This window comes from Rissa tridactyla, chromosome 1 (genome assembly GCF_028500815.1).
Source record: "Rissa tridactyla isolate bRisTri1 chromosome 1, bRisTri1.patW.cur.20221130, whole genome shotgun sequence".
Classification (NCBI taxonomy): Eukaryota; Metazoa; Chordata; class Aves; order Charadriiformes; family Laridae; genus Rissa; species Rissa tridactyla.
Window position 1 is genome coordinate 150,570,736 of NC_071466.1, and position 12,638 is coordinate 150,583,373.

The following is a 12,638-nucleotide window of genomic DNA, read 5'->3' on the forward strand; positions in this document are numbered from 1 at the left end:
GGAGCGAGCAGATACGGGGAGAACGGGCACCAACCGAGGCCGAAGGCGGTGACTGTCCCCGGGCGGATCCCGGGGCGGGGCGGGACCGGCCGCTATTAAAGGGACCCGGCGGCGTTCCGGCGTGGGACCATGGCGACCTGCTTGCAGCTGAACACTGCGGCCAGGATGCCCCTCCTGGGGCTCGGCACATGGAAGGTAACGGAGATCTCGGCGGTGCCCCCGGCCGGGACCCCGGAGGGGGCGGCCAGCCGCGGCGGGCTGGGTCCGCACCCGCTGCGATCTCCTCCGGGCCGCCGAGGGGGTCCAGAGGGAGCGCGGGCAGGGGCGACCCGGCTCGGGGACCCGTCCCCGCCGCCAGCCCGGGCCCTAGCGCAGCGCTCCCGGCGCCACCGACACCCTGGCCGGAGTCACCCTCCCGGTCCGGCCGAGCCCCGCGCTGCTTTTGAACCGGTTTTTATTTTCTCCGTCTTTCTTGACGCCCTCTCTGCGGGGGAGAGGCGACCCTTGGGTCTCTCCGGTCCCTGAGAGGTGGCTCCTTCCTTCCCTCCCTCCCTCCCGGCCCGGCTCCCGCGGCTGCTCCGACCTCCCGGCCGCTCTCCCTACCGCCCCCCGTGCCGCCCCGCAGGCAGGGCTGGAGGGCGGGGGCGCTGCTGGGCTTTGGCTGCCGCCTCTGTGCTGAGTAACTTAAATCCCGGGTGAGGCTACCCTGAACCCCCTGGTAATAAGATACAGCTTTAGAAGACAACTGATGCGTTTCCAGCAAAGAGATTTGCACTGCTGTTACGATGACTGCAAAATCAAAGTGACCCGTACAATGCCTGAAAACAAGCATTACTGGATCTGTCTGAACAAGATATGCCATCATTTATTTGCGCACAGCTCTTGCCTGCCCTTTCGGGGTATAGAAACACATAGAAATGTACATCTCTTCTATCTCTGAGGGAAGCAGCTGGTGCAACCTTCAAAGGACAAGTGGGATGTGTCCAGGGGAGGAGCTGGGCTAGAACATAGTACATGTACCATGGTACTCAAGTATTGTGTCCAGTTTTGGGCCCCTCACCACAAGAAAGACATTGAGGTGCTGGAGTGAGTCCAGAGAAGGGCAACGAAGCTGGTGAGGGGTCTGGAGCACAGTCTTATGAGGAGCGGCTAAGGGAGCTGGGATGGTTTAGCCTGGAGAAAAGGTGGATGAGGGGAGACCTTATCGCTCTCTACAACTACCTGAAAGGAGGCTGTAGAGAGGTGGGGGTCAGTCTCTTCTCCCAAGTAACAGGCAATAGGACAAGAGGAAACAGCCTCAAGTTGTGCGAAGGGAGGTTGAGACTGGATATTAGGAAATTTTTACACTGAAAGGGTTATTAAGCATTGGAACAGGCTGCCCAGAGAAGTGGTTAAATCACCATCCCTGGCGGTATTTAAAAGACAGGTAGACATAGTGCTTAGACATATGGTTTAGCGATGGTTTTTGCCAAGAGTTAGGTTGATGGTTGGACTAGATGATCTGAAAGATACCTTCCAACCTAGGCGATTCTATGGTGATGTGGATGACTAAGGTGTAGACCACTACTCCCTCCATCAAACTAAAATTCTCCCAGCTGGGCAGTTGCTATTTCTGTTCTCAGACACAGCACTGGGAAGTGCGGAGTACTGAGCAAGAGGCACCACAGAGCTTCCCGGCACAAAATTACTTTCCCCCTGGTCCGGCTCTGGAGAACTGTCCTGGTGTCTGGGGCTCTCCTCTCCCTGGCTGTTGGGCTGAGCCTGTGTGGGAGTTGGGCTATGGAGAAATGGCTGGAGACTGGCTTCAAGCCCTGGAGCCTGCTTTGAGAAGATGAATGTAGCTTTAGGAACACTGCATAGAAGAATTCTTCTTAAAACACCTTTGTATATGTTTCTTTAGTTTCTAGATAACTAGGAAATGACATGTATGCTTTGATTTGGGTTCTTAACCTTCTTTTTTCAGTCCCTAGCTGGGCAAGTAACAGCTGCAGTGATGGCTGCCATTGATGCTGGGTACCGCCACTTTGACTGTGCCTACGTGTACCAGAATGAGAAGGAAGTTGGGGAAGGGATCCAGCAGAAAATCAAGGAAGGCGTTGTGAAACGAGAAGACCTCTTCATTGTCAGTAAGGTAAGGATCTGGTGACCTAGGATCCAGGGTAAGGCCTGCTTTGCGTAGAACGTGTTCATAGGAGGAAATTCAGAGCTGTGGGGAAAGACTGTGTGCTATAGCATGGAGTAATTTAGTTTAGGCCAACACTGATGGAAGCTTCTTTTTATCCCCTTATCTTGTAGAGAGTTATCTAAGATATGCTCCACATTCTCTATTTTCATGGGACTGTTCAAAATATGCACTAAAGTCAAACAGTCCTAGAAGGTGTGCTTTTTTCCTTGCTTATGCAGGAAATACAAGATTTGGCTCACCATTGCTGAAGATCAGTAGGATGACCTAGTTCCACATCACCTTCCAAAGGTGATGTGGGACTGGCACTCTCCTGAACAGGACAGAAGGGCTCCATGAGCTTTAACCTAGGAAGTCACAGTGTGCCTTGTCTTTTTGTCTCTAGCTGTGGTGCACGTTTTATGAAAAGCCTCTGGTGAAAGGAGCCTGCCAGAAGACTCTTGCTGACCTGAAACTGGATTACCTGGATCTCTACCTCATGCACTGGCCGCTTGGGTTAAAGGTACAGTAACAGCAATGCCCTTGGCTTTCCCTCCTGGGGGATCTCTTCAAAACTGCCAGTAACGCTTGCAGCACTACTGCTGCTCCTGTCCAGAAAGAACATGTGTCTCTTGTGTGTACCAGCACTGCTCCGGTGCTGCTCATTCAGCTTTACTCTGGCCACGTGAGCCACGCTCGTGATCTCTGCCCCTGGGACTGCCGCTTGCACAGTGTCCTCTGCCCTTTTGATAGTGGAGATGCAGACCTAGCACTAAGGTCAGGCCTCCCAGCTGCAAGCATAAGTTGTGCTGCTTTACTTTTGGCTATGCATTGTCTTCTACAAACCCAAAGTATACTCATCTGCCAACAACTTAGCCTCCTACTTTGTTGGAAGGAGGGCTGTGCTTTGCTGCCTGACAGAAATTCTTTCCTCTGCATGTTATAGCATCACAGAGCAAAAGAAAATGCTTCTGTTTTCTATTTCTGTCTTTAATCACTGAGTCCTTAATACAGTATAGATTGAGCTGGCCTTTGCTGCAGGAGCCTTGGTGTTGTTCCACAGACCTTGGATTTCAAAAGGTGAGACTTTCTGACATACAAGTTTCATACTTCATGTACTTCAAAGGAGCTGATGCTTCAGTCTGTTTCTGGTCTTAGCTTTTCCTTTCTACTACAGACAGGTTAAGACCTCCAGCCTATCTGCTGCTTTTGAGCTTATCAACGGTTTATCATCATTTCAAAGCTGTCATAGTTAGTTTTATGGGAACAAAGCCCTTGAGTAAAAGCATCATGGCGTAATGCTCTGACATCTGCACAACACACTAGGTGTAGAGCAATATGGAGATGGGGGGCCCTAGCTCCGTTCCCATACGTTTAAGATGTTCTGATTTTCCTAGTGCCACCAACTTAAACTGAGACTTCCCTCACAGAAGACCTGTGTGTATGTAATACATTGTTCAGCAGATGTGACTCACCCTAGACCTAACTTATATGTCCTTTGGACCTAAACAGGTCCTTATACTTTTCAAAAATCAAATCTTTAGAAAACTGTTCTTATTGTCCCTTAAAAGGCATGATAGAGGAGTACAGCAAGCTTGTTTGTTCTGCTTTGTTCCACAAGTGGTGTGACTTGTTTATCTGTATGTGTTTTGGTGAGTCACCACATTGCTGGGTCCAGGAGATACACCTGTCCCTCCTACTAGGAATGGTTGCTGGCAAAATGCCATAAACCTGCATGAACGATGTAGACAAGTATTAGTATTTCCCGCAGTAGAAGTTAAAGTTATCACGGTTCTCAGTTGTTTCGGTATTAACTTCCCAACAAAGAGTGTTTCAAGCATTTTCCTTGTCACTGACAGGCAGGAGAAGAGCCGTTTCCCACTGATGACAAAGGCATGTCAATACCCAGCAACACAGATATTCTAGATACATGGGAGGTAAGTTCAGCCACAGTGGGAGAATGATGTTTTCTGTCCTTGGCAGTCTTTTCTACGTTTTCATTACCTTCAGCAGTCACAAAGTTCTTACGCATTTCTCTTATGGTATACAAGGTAGCTTTTCAAAACATAATGCTTAGTCAAGCCAACAATCTTCAGTGAAGCTGCAGACCAGATTACTTGACTGTAATAGCCACAGAACATCACCACAGTTCTTTAAACTGCTCAAATACTGCAAATACTCAAATCCTGCTTTGCGGAAATAAAGATATTTTAGGTTGTGGTCTTGCTACAGCCTGGGGTACAGCGCTCCAGTGCTGGCTCGATAGCACATTATTAATTATTATTTTCCACACATAACTAACTTGGTGTTTCTACCATCTCAAGAAATGAGCTTTTGGGCTGGGGTGAGATGAAAGACATGGCACAAATACACAATTGTGCACTTAACCCCAAGAGAAGAAATTTGCAACTCCAATGAGTTGTCTTTACCTTCCCATGAAGGGAAATCAGCCATTTGAGGAAGAACCTCTTCTGGCCCTGCCTTGTACACTGGATGCTGACTTTGCTCCTCTTTCTGTTAGGCCATGGAAGAACTGGTTGACTGTGGTCTCGTAAAAGCCATTGGAATCTCCAACTTCAACCATGAGCAGATTGAAAGACTCCTGAACAAGCCGGACTGAAGTACAAGCCTGCAAATAACCAGGTAAGCTGCAAAGTGACTGCAGGTGAATAGTTTTCAGGGATTATAAAATCTGGTTACATTTGAATGAGGAGATGGAAAAGGGAGAACAAAATAAATAACAGCATGTAAACATCCTATGATTACTTCTGGGTACACGTGAGGATGTTGTAGAACCCCTGTATCCTCATAGGGGATGAAGTCATGGTCCACAAATTACAATCATAACTTCTTAAAATACCTTACTTGTTCTGTTATTAGTAATAGCATCAATCTGTTATTAATAGCACAACACATGCACTTCTTCTCATGCATGCATATATGAACACACAATTCACTCAGTCACCCAGTTGGAAATGGGAGGTCAGTTTTAACAGTATATGCAGAAGCAGAGCACATATTCATACATCAGTGGCTTTCTGGTATCTACCCTGAAGACTTATTTTTATTCATATAAAGTGTGTGTATACACACATACAAATACTCACGTAGTCTTTGTCTGCACATAGCAGCCACTACATAACCTGCCATAGATGCTTATTTCTTCAAGTGGCCTTGTACAGATTCAGACAGCTCTGAATTCACCTTCACTGAGTACCAGTCTCCAGAGTTTATCAGTCCTAAGAATACTTCAACACTTCCTCTGCCTGTAGTTACCAAAAAAAGAGCAGGCAAAAAAAAAAGAGGCATCTCCATCCAAAACTATAGATATCTCCTCTAGAACCACTTCACATAAACTCACAAGAAAGGGGCTTTTATGACGAGAACAGAGAAGGGAGAACACAGCAAACGCAGCATGTCTTTCTAATCCCATTACACACCATTATTGAATATACAACACACTGTGGTTTTCAATATTTGCTAAACTACTGCTTAAAAATCTTGGAGAAGCACCTCAGAACATGCTTTCTCAGGGCCAAAGAACCTAAAGATTATTAAATGCTCTTTCCCCAGAGCAAAGACCCAGAGATCCAAGAAGCTTTACTGTAGGTGCTGTACAAAACTAAGGCTGAATAATACTTTGCAAAGACTAGCACATTAGGCCAAAAATTGAACTCCAAATGCATTAAGAGATAATCTCTGGAGTGAGTTACAGCAGTCATATTGCTATCAGTCTCCCTACTCTTGTGTTCGCAGATCGAATGTAATCCGTACCTTACCCAGGAGAAGCTGATCAAGTACTGTCAATCCAAAGGGATTGCTGTGACAGCGTACAGTCCCCTTGGCTCTCCTGACAGGCCATGGTAAGGCTGCCTTAGAGTTGGTGAGGGAGTTGGCATGGATTATGCCTGAAGCACTGAGACAGTAAGCGCACCGTTAATCATTCATCTAAATACAGAATTCTGTTGCTCTCTTTCCCCTGTGTAGGGCTAAGCCAGAGGATCCTTCCCTTCTGGATGAGCCCAAGATCAAAGAGATTGCAGCCAAGCACAACAAAACCCCAGCACAGGTACATAGGTGCCAGACAGTGGGTACCCCTTAGAATCACAGAATTGTCTAGATTGCAAGAGACCTTTCAGATCATAGAGTCCAACCATCAACCTAACACTGCCAAAAACCACCACTAAACTATGTCGCTAAGCAACACATTTACCCATCTTTTAAATACCACCAGGAATGCTGATTCCACAGGACAGCTAATGACAAAGTAAAGGACAGGCTGGCTCTTCATTCCCTGTAAACTGTGGTGCTCTTCTGTGATGTTAAGTAGCAATGCAGGTTTGTTTACTATGTGGCCTGCAATGCATGCTTGTAAGGGTTCTCTGACCATCAACAGGGAATATTTTCTTGACCCGTCTCCAGATGCTGTAATCTTCCAGTTTTCCCATCTCCAGTCCTATTGCAGAGAACGAAACCTTGATAAAAGTCCAGGTGGGAAGGAAAAGACTTGATTGTCCCAAAACTGGATGGGAAAGGAGGCCTTCCATGTAAGGCACCACCAATTCCCTCTTTGCTCCTCAGGAAGTGCTACTTAGGCCACAGGGACAGGAGTGATTTGGAATGCATCTCCGCAGAAGCAGGTATAGCTTAGGGAAAACAGCTGTTGGAACAGGCTCTGCTTCCTCCAGAACAGGAGGAATGATTCAGTTTTCCATTCTTGCAGGTTCTCCTTCGCTTTCAGATCCAAAGAAATGTAATCGTGATCCCCAAGTCTGTCACACCACAGCGCGTTGCGGAGAACTTCAAGGTGAGTGATTATGAGTGAGCTGGGGTGCACGGCACGTTCAGGGCAGGCATGGTTTCCCCCTGCAGAGCAAGCAGGGATCCTTTTTCACCCTTCCCTCCTTGGGCAAGAGGCTTTTTTGCTTACAGCCTCTGATTTGTTCAGAGAGGTGATTTACAGCTCTTTCTCTTGTTAGGTGTTTGACTTTGAATTGACAAAAGAGGAGATGGCAACTATTTTCAGCTTTAACAGAAACTGGAGGGCGTATACAATGAGCACATAAGTGGCAGCATTCAGTATTTGTTTCTTTCAAACCTTTAAGTTATGAACACTATATACACAGAGATTTTGCATCTAAACAATTGCCTAGAATGCTGAGAGCCTGAGTCACTGACAAAATGACTTGAGGGTTCCCAGTGTACAAATGGCACACACTATCCAGGAAAACAAATATGGAACAAATCCATTCTACAATTTTATAGTTCACATTCTGCCTTGGTGGCTCCTCTAAGTACCCACTACAGCTTGATAGATTAAAACAATTAAAAAAAAAAATGGCTGAAACCAATACCTTTATTCCCTTCAGGTGCAAAACTCACAAGGAGTACCCTTTCAATGCAGAATACTGAAGATTGTCATATCCTGCCCTCATATCCTTCAGAGCTTGTTCAGATATTCTTCCTATCGATTTTTCTTATTGCATCTCCTCCTACAGCCAGTGAAGTCACAGGCTATGTATTCAGTGATTTATTGTGGTGGTTTTTTGTGGTTTTGTTTTTGTGGTTTTTTTTTTTTTTTAAATAAGGACACTGTAAAATTGTTGTGGTTTGGGCCAGACTGGCCACTGAGATGAATGACAGATGCTCTCCAAGGAAAGCACGGAGAGAGAGAAAGATACTTAGGAGTCTCTGACAAAATGTGGCATTAAAGAGAAAACAGGGAAAGCCAACTACACGTTCAGACTTGTACTCAATTTTGTAACAACAGCCTAAGGAGGACAATCAGCAGTTGTGAGCATTGGAGGAAAATTTGAGAAGCGTGAACTAAAGACTAACTTTCTTAGCATGAGTGAGGCAACCAGGAGTTTCACCACTCAAAAACTAACTGAAAAAGGGGTTTTTACTATTTATCCCTCTCTTAGGAAAAAAAAAAAATCCATATGCAGAAAACATACAGATGCATGCTGGGCAGTATTTTTACACAGGGTTTCTCCTATGTGTCAAAACAAAACAGCATGGTGTGGTTTGGATATAACGCAAGTTCAATATGTGCTTCAGATTATTGCTAGTTGTGAAACTCTATTCTTACATGGAAAATTGCTAAGAAGGGGAAAAAAAAAACCACAAAGAAAACCCAATGCCTCTGAACTTGCACGTTCCACTTCATTCAAATGCCTGTCTTTGAGGAAAAACTAATTTTTAAATGCAACAATGAAATAGAAGATTCCTGTCTGATCAAAAAGATCTTTTACTTTGAAAGTGTGTTTATGCTCTTGCCTAGACCTTCTAGCTAGAAGTGAGACGGGATGCTAGACCCCCCAACACCATTTGACTTTAGGAACTGATTTCATTCTTTACCATTATTTTTTAATTAAATATGCTGCCTGTTGTAGATAAAACTGGTTTTGGTATTTTTTTGTTTGTGTGGGTTTTTTTCCAAACTAAAACTTCCAAAAGAAGGTAAAATACAACCCCCTGGACCAGGAACAAAAAGCAGCAGAGGGATGCAGTACAAGTATTTTTAGTACTTCTGTCCAGAACTAATAGATGTTAGCCTATCGCAGCCAAACAAAAGAAATATGAGAATTTCCTTGCTGTTCTGGTTTTTCTAGATGCGCTTTGTTTCAGACCCACTCTGCGCAGCTGCATTTAGCCCTTGCTCCTAAGTCACAGACAACCGCTGAGGTCTCTCTGCTGGGGAATCATCCAGCTTTAGGTGTTGACCTCAGGGACAGCCTGTAAGCTCCAGTCACGGCCACGGGATACTGAAGCAGGGCAGCAGCCTTCAGCACTAATTACTCATAGTGGGAGCTGCCCTTGGTTCAGACCCAACTTGCTCTGTAGAGGCTCTCTAGACAGCACCCACCCTTTCTCCTGTGAAGAAAGGTGGAATACACACAGGTCGGCTATGGCCACCTGCACTCCGGGGACACGGATCCTGCCTGAGACAAAGCCACTCCGCACTTTCCCCTGCGGGCACCAGAGGGCAGCCAGCCCTCAGAAGAGACCCGCGTTGCCCCCTCCCTGCCGGCCACCAGCCCCGAGCAGTGCCTGGGTCCACCAGCCTCTTTGACCTCTAGGCCTCCAGCAGATCCCCGCCTCAGAGGGCACGGTGGAAAGACACAAGTCCCAGCAACCCAGTGACAGCAGAGCCAGGCACCTGGGCTCCACACACATCCCTACATGCACGGATGCCCACTCTGGAGCATACCTGGCACAGGGGAGATGTCCAAGGGTAGGTCTCAAGAAATCGATCCCCGAACCTCCTTCCTGCCTGACACTCAAACTCAAGCCATCAAAACAATCAAGTTTCCTTTAACAAACACCAAGCGAGATGAGCAGGTATTTGCTTTTGTGGCTGCGTCACCTTTCTGTTTCCTCCTTCTGGGCAGGTGACTAACTGCATAATCATAAAGTTGCACATTGGGTGTCATGGGAAAATGGTAAAACCTTTTGTTCAAGAAAAGAGGCACCTCGGGACCTTCTTTCCAAAATTTCCACTTTCGATTCGTGAACATGTAATCCAAGAACATCAGTTCTGCAGCTTCCTAAAGGAAGCAACCCCTAAAACCCTCAGCAATGCCCAGGCTGAGGTGAGACAACTCTGTTGAAACCTAATACACATTCTTATTGAACAATAAAGGTACAATATTTGCTACTGTACCTTTGTGCAGGGAGAGCCAAAGGTTTAGACCACTGTCTTTTCAGTGATGTACCTTTTCTAGCATGCGTCACCCAGTGGCCACAGTGCCTTCAGGCTTTTCCTTGTTCCAGTATGGCTCATCCACCAGCTGCAGTCCCCTCAGAAGCAAGCCCTTTTGGCATGGATCTCCTTCAAAGAATGCACGTGTTTCCAACAGTATGTCTGAGCCACGGCACTGTGGACTTAAATTTTGGCATGAGACAGGGTGTTTACATCAGTTTTGGAGCTAGCTGGAATTGGTTCTGGCTGGCACTGAGCAGTTCATAGTCTGCACACAGGTCACCACTGCCATCCCCTGATACTCCCTCCGATTTACGTCCTTTACATTCCGCCCTTCACCTCATTGAAAGATATATTAAGAATTGTTTCACCCTTATATAAACTCTAACATGATTACAATCTTAATGTATATTCATTATAAAATCCATCCCTTGTCCCTGCAAACCAGACTAGTGTAGTTAACATCTCATCAGTGTGAACGCAACACACATCACAAACCCATCCCTTCCCCAGCAGACAAAATTATCAGGATCAACACTGCAGCAATCTTAACATATACTTTCCAACCCCTTCTAAAACTTTTCCCAAGGTCAACCATACTGCTGGACTACCAGCATTATCCTTGGCTATGCCGCTAATCTTCTGCCTGTCTTCTGGCATGCTCCCTCCAGTACCATACATGTAAGTCACTCCTTGACGTCCCACCAGCTTATCAGGTGATACCAGAGCAGCGACAGCAACTGTGCTCAGACCTTGGAGCTTTCAGGAGCATCAGTGATAAACACTTTTTCTGGGTCCTTTCTCCCTTGCCTGTAAACTCAAGCCAGCAGTCCAAGCAACTGCAGTTGATTGCTTCCTTCTTCCCAAGAGCTCTGTGGGGATGTCTCACGCCCCTGTGGGATCACCAGGATCAGGCCATTGCTCCACATAGCCCTTCACTAGGGGATCCCAAAGGCCTCCTCCCTTGAGTAGGGCAGTGTTTGCAAGTAGCATAGAGCCCAAACTCCCCAGAACTCTGCTCTCCTGAGGCAAAAGCTGTATCCCATTTGCTCCAGCTTCACAGCACCGGCTCGGCCATTGCAGGGGCACCAGCTGCTGCAAGTGTTCAGTGTTTCTGTAATTTCACTCTCTGGGGAGCAGCACTGCCACCTATCTCCACAGGTCCACTTAATCTTGCAACTCCATCTGCCTGAAAGAGCTTTGTTTTTACTTTGCCATCAGTCCTCAGTTTCCCCCCAGAGGTGCCAGGCTCCCCCTCTGAGGCAACCACTTTAAGACCACTCGTTGCTCCCGCAGCTGCAGCCTGGCCTACCTGGCACACAGCTTTCCATCTGGACAATTCAGTGCGATTAACCGCTCACTCCTGACCAAAGGCCCTCCCTGTGCCCTGGGCACTTGTTAAGGCACACTGCTCCAAAGATCATCAGCCTGACTCCCCCACTTTCCTAAGCAGTCCCTGTCTCTCTGAAGCCTCGTTAGCAGCACACGGCAAGCCCTAGCGCACAGCCACATCACAGCAGCACACCTCTCTCCCCACGTTTCACAGCCAACCCCCCTGCAGCTCCCTGGCCAGTGCTTTTGGATCCTACATGTGGAGACAGCACTGCACCAGGCTGCTGGAGCACGGGCTTGGAGGAAGCACCCATCTGCCTCTTCCCAATCACCTTCCCACCCAGCGGCGGTCTCCCTAGGTCCCTTCTTTCTCCAGCCATTCGCACACTGTCTGCACTCACCCCTGGACACACACTGGCTGCGCTGCTTCCACCACTGCGTATTCCCAGGACGAGGATCGTGGCTTCTTCCGGAGTCCCTCTCGTTACTCCAGTTCTGGGCCAGAAGAGGGATGGGCGTCCCACGCATTCTCCAACAGCTACCACCTGATGAGGTAAAACAGACTCATCTCAGGGCAATCTAAGCTGATTTATCACCAATTAACACAAACTTTGTTTCACCAATTCAGGTACTGAGGGGGGGTAAAACAACACAGAGAAAAAAACAACTTCAGTAAATGCTTTTCTCCCCCTTCCCCAGCCTCCCTCTAAGCCAAATACCAGTCCCTGTGCTCGTCTCTCCGCTTCCCCCATATTCACCACAGATCACACCTGTTCCGTCCTGACCCTTCCCATGAGGCGAGAGCAGCTTCGAGGGCTGGGCTGGCTGCCTGGTGGCTTCCCTTTGCCCCTCAGCCCTGATTACTGCGCCTCACTGCTACCTGCTGTTCCCAGGGCTGTCGCTGCCCGGCAGGGGTGGCCCAGGCCACAGGCCACTCAGTAGCCAGCCCTTCCAAGGTGACTCTGCCGCCCTCCTTCTTCTGTGTTTTTTAAACAGACATGGGATTAACGGACAAATACCAGTGCAAAGATGAAAAGCCGCATCATTCTGAGAAGACAGGAGATCCACCAAGATGGATCCTGGCTTGATCTGAGCTCAAAGCAAGGAAGAGAACGAGGTCATCCACAGTGGGGTCCAGCCAAGACCCTCAGATCTGCCTCCCAGCACCCAGGGGCTGAACTGGAGCAAGACAAACCTCCCCTTCTAAAGGCTCCAAGCAAGGCAGAAATTCCCGCTGCCCTTCCCAGGGATTCAAGCTTGAAACCTGAGTGCTCTCACCTCAAAACCCTGGCTTTAGCTATGCCTGTGTCTGTCAGCACCCCTAAAGCTGCAGAGCCCCGCAGCTCTCCCCCTTACGAGCCGAGATTATGGCACCTTGCCACTATGTCACCTCTTTTACTGGGGGGGGAAAAAAAAAGCGCCTTTGGTCTTTTTTGGCAG

General features: G+C 47.7%; 1 protein-coding gene across 1 annotated transcript; it reads left to right on the forward strand.

Moving 5' to 3' along the window:
• Positions 1-90: 90 nt before the first annotated feature.
• On the forward strand, positions 91-7,708 carry LOC128908485 (aldo-keto reductase family 1 member B1-like). The gene is given in 11 exon segments (XM_054198790.1): positions 91-195; positions 1,964-2,131; positions 2,568-2,684; positions 4,021-4,098; positions 4,683-4,773; positions 4,776-4,804; positions 5,918-6,024; positions 6,149-6,230; positions 6,885-6,968; positions 7,141-7,223; positions 7,531-7,708. Coding segments are annotated over 11 exon segments (948 nt in total). The 5' UTR covers positions 91-129; the 3' UTR covers positions 7,574-7,708.
• The last annotated feature ends 4,930 nt before the right edge of the window (positions 7,709-12,638 follow it).